The 9,235-nt window shown below is 43.6% G+C and overlaps 1 protein-coding gene across 1 annotated transcript; it reads right to left on the bottom strand.

Moving 5' to 3' along the window:
- Positions 1-4,123: 4,123 nt before the first annotated feature.
- On the bottom strand, positions 4,124-4,555 carry LOC138876297 (uncharacterized). Its single transcript, XM_070155208.1, has one exon. It carries the CDS (start codon positions 4,553-4,555, stop codon positions 4,124-4,126), a length of 432 nt encoding a protein of 143 aa, XP_070011309.1.
- Between the last annotated feature and the right edge of the window lie 4,680 nt (positions 4,556-9,235).

The following is a 9,235-nucleotide window of genomic DNA, read 5'->3' as shown; positions in this document are numbered from 1 at the left end:
TATTTCTGCAAGTATGAGACCTCCTGCCAAAACCCGGTGAACCATGTATGGACCCTGCGAGTTGGGAGAGAACTTCCCCTTGGCTTCATCTTGATGCGGAAAAATTTTCTTTAACACCAGCTATCCCGGTGTGAACTGTCTCGGCTTGACTCTTTTGTTGAAGGCTCTGGACATTCTATTCTGATAGAGTTGACCACAGCAAACCGCGTTCATTCTCTTTCTGTCTATAAGGGCTAGTTGCTCACAACGACTTTTTACCCATTCTGCGTCGTCGAGCTCAGCTTCTTGTATGATCCTTAGGGAAATAATTTCTACCTCAATGGGAATGACTGCCTTTGTACCATAAACCAACATATAGGGGGTTGCCCCGGTTAATGTACGGACTGTGGTGCGATACCCCAATAGAGCAAATAATAACTTCTTGTGCCACTGTTTATGCTTCTCTACCATTTTCCTCAATATCTTCTTGATATTCTTGTTGACGGCCTCTATTGCTCCATTCATTTGCGGCCTATAGGCTATGGAATTCTTGTGTTTGATCTTGAAGGTTTCACACATAGCTTCCATCAAGTCACTGTTGAGGTTGGAGCCATTATCAGTAATGATCGACTTTGGAACCCCGAATCGACAAACAATGCGGTCGCGAACAAAGTCTGCCACGACTTTCTTAGTTACTGCTCTGTAAGATGCTGCTTTGACCCATTTGATGAAATAGTCGATTGCTACTAGGATAAACCTGTGCCCGTTGGATGCAGCAGGCTCAATTGGTTCAATAACATCCATTCCCCAGGCGGCGAACGGCCATGGTGAGATCGTTCCATTAAGCTCATTTGGAGGCACCTTTATCATGTCTGCATGTATTTGACAGCGGTGGCATTTTCGAACATACTGGATGCAGTCCGATTCCATAGTTATCCAAAAGTAACTAGCCTAGAGTATCTTCTTGGCTAAGACAAAACCATTCATATGTGGACCGCAGGTCCCAGCATGAACTCCCTCTAGTAGCCTGGATGCTTCCTTTGCATCGACACACCTTAATAATCCTAGATCAGGAGTCCTCCTATACAGGATTCCTCCGTTGTGAAAGAAATTATTGGACAACCTCCAAAGTGTGCATTTCTGAGTAGGGTTTGCAAACTCTGAGTACTCTCCTTTTTCCAAATATTCCTTGATGTCATGAAACCAAGGCTTTTCGTCTGCTTCTTCTTCAACATGGGCACATTAAGCTGGTAGATCATGGATCTTTACTAGAATGGGATCAATGAAATTCTTGTCTGGATGTTGTATCATAGACGACAGGGTAGCCAATGCGTCGACGAACTCATTCTGGATTCTGGGAACATGCTGGAATTCTGTCTTTGCGAACCTCTTTCTCAATTCCTGTACATGATGCAGATACGAGAGTATCTTGGAGTTCTTGGGTTCCCATTTTTCTCGTACCTGATGTATGAGTAAGTCCGAATCTCCAATCACTAGCAACTCTTGAATGTTCATGTCAATGGCCATTTTAAGACCTAAGATGCAAGCTTCATATTCACCCATGTTGTTGGTGTACGGGAACCTGAGTTTGGTAGACATCGGATAATACTAACCGGTTTCTGATACTAGGACTGCTCCTATGCCAACTCCTTTGAAGTTTGCTACTCCATCGAAAAACATTCTCCAACCATCATACGATTCTGCAATGTCTTCTCCTATGAAGGATACCTCTTTGTTAGGAAAATACGTTTTCAGAGGTTTGTATCCTCCATCCACGGGATTCTCGGCAAGGTGATCTGCTAGTGCCTGTCCCTTGATTGCCTTCTGAGTCACGTAGACAATGTCAAATTTACTCAACAAGATTTGCCACTTGGCTAGATTTCCAGTAGGCACGGGCTTCTGGAAGATGTATTTCAAAGGATCCATCCTTGATATGAGATATATGGTATAGGCACAGAAGTAATGTCCAGCTTTTGGGCTACCCAAGTCAAAGCATAACAGGTGCGCTCTAACAGAGAATACCAGGCCTCGTATGGGGTAAACTTCTTACTGAGGTAATAAATGGCCTGCTCCTTCCTTCCCGTTTCATCATGCTGCCCTAGAATGCAACCAAAAGCTCCATCCAATACTGCAAGGTAGAGTTATAAGGGTCTACCTGACTCTGGCGGGACCAAGACTGGTGGTGTTGACAGGTACTCCTTGATTCTGTCGAAGGCCTTTTGGCAGTCATCGGTCCATTTGGTAGCAGCGTCCTTCTTCAACATTTTAAAGATTGGCTCACAGATAACTGTAGACTGTGCTATAAACCGGCTGATGTAGTTCATTCTTCCCAAGAAACTCATCACATTCTTCTTGTTCTTTGGCGGTGGCAATTTTTGAATAGCTTTGACTTTTGATGGATCCAGTTCTATTCCTCGGTGACTCACAATAAATCCAAGCAACTTTCCAGCAGGAACACCAAATGCGCACTTCGCGGGATTCAGTTTCAAATTGTACCTCCGCAGTCAATTGAAGAACTTCCTTAAATCTTCCATGTGATTAGTGGCCTTCTTGGACTTGATGATGACATCATCTACATATACCTCAATCTCCTTTTGTATCATATCATGGAAAATATTGGTCATGGCCCTCATGTAGGTGGCCCGTGCATTCTTCAGGCCGAACAACATCATCTTGTAACAGTACATTCCTCACGGCGTAATGAAATTAATTTTCTCAGTATCTTCTTCATCCATCCAGATCTGATGATAACCAACGAAACAATCTACAAATGACTGCAACTCATGCTTGGCACAATTGTCAATCAGGATGTGTATGTTCGGCAAAGGGAAGTTGTCTTTTAGACTGGCCCGGTTGAGATCCCGGTAGTCGACACAGACTCGGGCCTTCCCGTCTTTCTTTGGTACCGGTACGATGTTGGCTAACTATGTCGGGTATTCTACTACCCTGAGAACCTTAGCTTTGACCTGCTTAGTGACTTCTTCCTTGATTTTCAAATTCATATCAGGCTTGAACTTTCTGAGCTTTTGCTTTACTGGCGGATATGTCGGATCGGTTGACAGTTTGTGAGCCACAATAAACGTACTTAGACCAGTCATGTCATTATACGACCGGGCAAATATGTCCTCATACTACTTTAGGAATTCTGTGTATTCTTTATTTTTTGATGGTGACAGGTGAATGCTGATTTGTGTTTCCTTGACGTTCTATGCATCCCCCAGGTTGACAATTTCGGTCTCGTCCAGGTTGGACTTAGGTCTGTTCTCAAAGTTCTCAACTTCTTTGACAATCCCCTCTAGTATGTCATCTTCTTCTGAATCATTATCTGTTTGTTGCGTTGTCTCATTGCATGTCACAGTCATTGGTTCATCAAGATAGTAATGATGTATAAGTAAAGTAATGAGAGAAAAATAATAATGAGTGTTGATTCATAAGAAAAGTCAAAATACTTTGATAAATTGCATAATCGTTTTGATCATTGAAGATCTTATTACGGGAATTAAAATGCGAAAGGAAAATTATTTAGTAAATAAAAATAGTGCATGATGCTTGTTTTAGCATTGCTACCCCGAGGCTCGTCGGGATCTGGTTGTCTTGATGGTCCAGTTATTGAGGCGTACCCCTTTGCTTACGACCTGTATGGAAGGGCCTTCCTCCCCTCCTCCTCGAGAAAAACATAGCAGTCCATATCATTGTCTTCTAGGAACAAGTTCTTCATCGATGCCAGTGCTTCTTCTTCGTTTGACCCATAAATAATATCGGCCGGTTGGAAGGTCTGCTCCAGATGTGGTATTAGCTGCTCCAGTGGATAGTAAGGACCGCACCATGGTAGTGACCAGTTGTTGAATTCTTCCCAGGTGTACTCATATCCCAGACCGAAAGTAGTGCCATGTTTCTTGAGCTTTATGGGCTTATCGATTCCTTGGAGGTTCTTTTCGAGCCCCTTGCCAGGTTCGTACCCACTCCAATTCAGTATACTCTCGATCTTGTTATCCCACCATTTGTCTTTGTCAACAACGTTTACCTATTCAATGTGATAGTAAGTCTCTACACCTAGCTTCCTTCTTCCTCTGATTGCCGGAATGGTCTGGTGACTGTATATAGGGTTGCTACCGTTGCCGTGAATGATCACTTCCTGGTGATTCTATTCGAACTTTACTTCCTGATGAAGCATTGATGCTACAGCCCCAACAGCATGAATCAACGACCGTCCTAACAGCAAGTTGTAAGATGCTGGCACATTTATCACCTGGAAATCAACATCGAACCAGGTTGGCCCCATTTGCAAACATAGACTAATCTTCCCAATGGTGGACCTTTGGGAACCATAGAAAGCTTTCACATTGATAGCTCCATCTTTTATCTCGTGCAGTCCTTTACCCAACTTCTTGAGTGTTACCAGTGGACAAATGTTGAGGTTAGAAACCCCGTCGATCAGGATCCTGGTGATGAAATAGTCCTCGCATTTCATGGTGATGTACAATGCCTTGTTGTGCCCCAGCCCCTCGAACGGTAACTCATCCTTATGAAAAGTGATCTTGTGGCCCTCTAACACCTGTCCTACCATGTTAGCCATTTCTCCGCCAGTGATGTTGCTTGGTACGTATGCTTCACTTGGCACCTTTAGTAGAGCGTTCTTGTGTGCCTCGGAATTTTATAGCAAAGCAAGATTGGAGATTTGCGCCGATGTTTTGTTCAACTGGTCGATGACCGAGTATTCCTTGGCCTGTATCTTTCTTCAAAGATCGTCTGGACCTGTCTCAATGATGGGTGACCGATTGGAGGCCTGCTTGCTTGACTCATCTAGATATTCCGAGTTATAGACTCTACCAGTTCTTGTCATACCCTATGCTGCAATAGTCTCTTCAAACCTAACCTTGCCTTTCCTTCTTGTCTCGGCTGTATAGTCCCAGGGTACTACCTTTGTATGGAATGGTGCCATGGTTGACATCGCCACTGGGATCAGTGTGGCTATCCTTACTCCGAACGGAGCACGTGCCTTGGGTGGTAAAACTGCAACTTCAAACGGTGCATGTGCATTTGCCGGAGACATGAATTCGACCTCAATTGTCACTGGTGTCTTTGCAGATGACGTTGCTTCAAACTCAAGTGGCACAAACATATTTACCTCGGCATCCCCAAATGGCTGGATCTGGATTATGATTAGATTAAGAGTAACTATTGGCTTCTTTAAGTCATCGCCTTCTGCGATCAACCCGATTGATCCCTCGGGATCCTAGTCATCTTCTATTTTAATCATGTGGATGCCTCCACCCTTATGATCGGGCAGAGGATTATTGCGGACATTTGGAGTGGGTTCCTTTGCCACAATAATCTTGTTATCAATTAAAGTCTGGATCTTGTCTTTCAAGGAACGACATTCATTGATGGTGTGCCCTTTCATGCCGAAGTGGTATGCACAGGATTTGTTTGGGTTAACCCACTGAGAAGGGTTCTCAAGAGTTGTAGCAGGGATGAGGGTGATATAACCAGCAGCTTTGAGTCTCTCATACAACTGGTCAATAGGCTCAACGATGGTTGTATGTTATTTTGGAGGTCTACGATCAAAATTTGGTCGAGGTCTAGGGAAGTTTTGATGGGTGGGAGGTGACTAATAGTGGGATGGTTGAGCATTGTAAGTTTGGTAGACATGTGCAGGTTGGGAATATCTGGGCGAAGTAGGCTGATATATGGGAGGTAGAGGTGATTGACAAGTGGGTGGTGGAGCTTGATAGGAGGGTGATGGTGCTTGGTAGTTCAGAGTTGGTTGATATGTGAGTGGAGGTGTTGGGTAAGTTTGGTATTTGATGGAAGATTTGGTTCTCTTTGCAACTATTACGGCCCCTACGTCCCTTTTCTTGGACACACCACCAGACTGTAAGGCCTTTTTTGTAGCTTGCAAGGCCTCGAAGTTTGTAACCATACCGCTTTTGATGCCCTCTTCAATCCTTTCACCCAGCTTGATAATGTCGGAAAATTTATGGCTCTCAATCATCATCAGTCATTCATAATACTGCGGGTCTTGAGCCCGGACAAAAAATTTATTCATCTGTTCCTCTTCTAAGGCAGGTCTGACCTTAGCATCTTCGTACCTCCAGCGAGTAGCATACTCGCAAAATTTTTCTGTGGGCTTTTTCTTTAGATTTTGAATATAGAACACGTCCGGCGCATTCTCTATGTTAAACCTGAACTTGTCCATAATGTCGGACGCCATGCCTACCTGGTTTGACCACTTCTTTGGATCTTGGCTAATGTACCAATACAAAGCATCTCCATTCAAACTCCTCATGAACAGCTTCATGTGGATTCTCTCGTCTTTCCCTACTCCAACCAGCTTGTCACAGTACGTTCTCAAATGTACCCTTGGATCCCCTGTACCATCAAACATCTCGAACTTAGGAGGTTTGTACCCCTCGGGCAGATCGACATCGGGCTGTATGCAAAGATCTTCATAGTTCAGCCCCTCAATTCCCTTGCTTCCTTCTACGCCTTGAATCCGACTAGTTAATTTCTTAAGTTCCTCAGCCAGGTTCCTGATGAGTAAGTCCTTATCATCAGACTCGGGTGTGCTTGAGATAGGTTGTGTGGAGTTTGGCATGGTCTCTATGTAGATGGGGGTGTTATGGTGGGTACGAAAGTGTTCATTTGTGGAGTTTTGGGGTTCTGGGATGAGTAGTGGAGTATTGTTTGGGAGATGGCAGGTGTTGTAGTGATAGTGAAGAGCAGGATGGCTTTGCGGTTTCGGGGTATTCTGCGGAGGTGTGGGGTTCTGAGCGTTTGGGAAATTGATATCTGGAGTGGTGAGGGAAAATGACAAATTTGCCAAGTTCCAAACCTGATCAAGCTCTTCTTGGAATTTTAGCAGTTTTTGTTCAAGTTGAGATGCATTTTCCTTAGGAACCTGAGTACCATGACCATTAGTGACCTCTACCCGTTCAGTTGAATTCTCCTTTTTGACGTTGTTCAAATCTTCCATCTTCCCTTTGTTCGTGTTTTTGACAGGACTAAGAAAAGGGTGGGTGGAGGGTCCCTGGATCTCGTGGAATAGGATGATGTTGCTAGAGTGCACGAACTAACCTTTGGGGAGGGGAATAATAAAACAAAAAGTAAAAACAAAAAGGTAACAAGTTAGTAAGGATTATAATAAGTGTTGCAATATTTAAACACATAGTGCGGAATGTAAAACGTGTCCTAATTTGGGAACCTCATTGTGCCCGAGGAAGGCTTAGCAACAAATTAATTTGGAGAACTTAGAATGCTAAATGCCTCATTTTATTGATAGAAGAAAAGACGAATCCAAGTTGACACTAAATAAATAGGAAATGAAAAAAAAATCACATTTTAAAGCGAAAAGACAAACTCCTATCTACGTGGTCCCAGAAGGACCTTCCCCAGATTCGACATCTTTGGCTCCGTCAAACAGCTTCCCCAACTCGCGAAGTCCCAGCAATAGGTAAGCTCTGGCTAGATGTCCACCTTTGTTTCCTTCAGCATTTTGGCAGTCTTCGACCCTCTTGAGAAACTTTCTTTCCAATTCCACTATGCCTCGCTCCAAATATCCCAGTCGCTTGTTGGCACTGACAGCCATGTCCTTCCATTCCTCAATTAGCTTCTGGTTGGACTCTTGTGTCTTGCGGTGCTCACTTTCGTACTCCCGGATTCTTTTGCACAATTGGTTGTATTTGACATGTGCCTCGACCCTTTCATCTATAATCCTGTGATCTCGAGCAAACCCTGGCTGGCCCAGACCATCATGATTGTCTTCCAACCAACCTGAGTAGAAAGGAGTACAACCAGCATTATACTTGTCTGGTTCGATGGTATCTCTCCCCATTATGATCTTGCAGTGCCACATATGCTGATCTTGGCACTTGTAAGGACTATCATCATTCTGGAAATCAACCTTCGAAGTAATAAATTGCAGCCTTCGAAGTATTTTGCACCTCGTTGACACTTCTCCAAGGCTCGATATATGTCGGCAACGATCATGGGCACAATGCTGAATAGCTGCCCACCGATTCCTTCCATTAAGATCTTAGTTACCATAGCCAGCCTGGTGTGGATTCTTGCTTTCTTCATTGAAAACACGATCAGCCCCAGGAAACAAAACATGAATACGAAGACCCTTCGGTGGATGTGCCCCAATAATGTGATGGAAAACTCGTCAAGGTAGGTACGGTAGGATTTGTTGTGACCGTACCTTTCATACAAATAGTCAAAAGGGATGTAGGACTCTTCAGACATGTCAATTCTAGATTCTTCTTTAAACCTATCATTTTGAGGAAGCCCCTGCCCTTGCGGTTCTCAGGCATCAGCAGACCCGGAATTTCCCACACTAGATCGGCTAATCCTCCTATCTCCTCTAGCAAGGGTGTCATTTCAATGTCCCCAAAGCGGAACACAACCCTTTCACAATCCCAAAATAGTGTGGCAGCTTCTATGATCTTGTTATTGGGTTGGATTTCCAGGAGGGAAGGCAGATTTCCCAAATATTTTCGGACAAGAGTTTGATCACTAGAGTGAAGCTCTTTCCACCAGCTTAGCAGTCTTGGGTGGATGTTGGTGACCATGCCAAATCTAGGGACTTAGTGCCTCATATTTCTGCAAGACAAATAAGGTTAGGCCCTTACCCCCACTAGACTCGACTATTTAATACCAACAATTAGCATGAAGCATTTAGTTCTCCAAATAAATGCACAGAACGTGGTGATGTTCGTTTGGGTTCAGGGAAACCCGACAAACTTTGGACAAGGCTATCTTAAAAGATCATTATGTAGACAACATAACTGACCCGGCTAGGTGTGACCATGATGCATGCACAATTTGAATAGAGTAAGGCTTATATGGGGTTTTAGACTGGTAACCTTGAGCGGACAACTCAAGGGGGAAGGCACGGAACCATCAACTGCACCGCTGATCGACTGGTTTTACCGCAAATATGCCTTTCAGAATTTAGGGGTGATAATATAGAAAGAGCGCAACCACTCATTATAATCATTGCTATGGTATTTGTTTGGCACGAGTGGAGTATGATGTTGAACATGGTTATGCAATAATTAAAAGCATGTTGGCACGTATTTGCACATTAAAAAAGTAGTAAATACAGCAGTTTCATAATTTAAAGCAGTAATAAAAGAAAGGAACAAATGAGACAAGTCAGTTTTGCAGTTGGGAAGGAAATCGAATGCTTAAAGGAATTAAAAAAGTAATTGCACATAAGGAGGTACAAATTCACAATAACAGTCTGAAATGGTAA

Source organism: Nicotiana sylvestris, chromosome 8 (assembly GCF_000393655.2).
Source record: "Nicotiana sylvestris chromosome 8, ASM39365v2, whole genome shotgun sequence".
NCBI classification, from domain to species: Eukaryota; Viridiplantae; Streptophyta; class Magnoliopsida; order Solanales; family Solanaceae; genus Nicotiana; species Nicotiana sylvestris.
Note: the sequence above shows the minus strand (reverse complement) of the source record. Positions and strands in the feature narration are given on the sequence as shown.

Bases quoted from the DNA above. Each gene is read 5' to 3' on its own strand.
- LOC138876297 (XM_070155208.1), bottom strand. From the start codon at position 4,555: ATGGCTAACATGGTAGGACAGGTGTTAGAGGGCCACAAGATCACTTTT.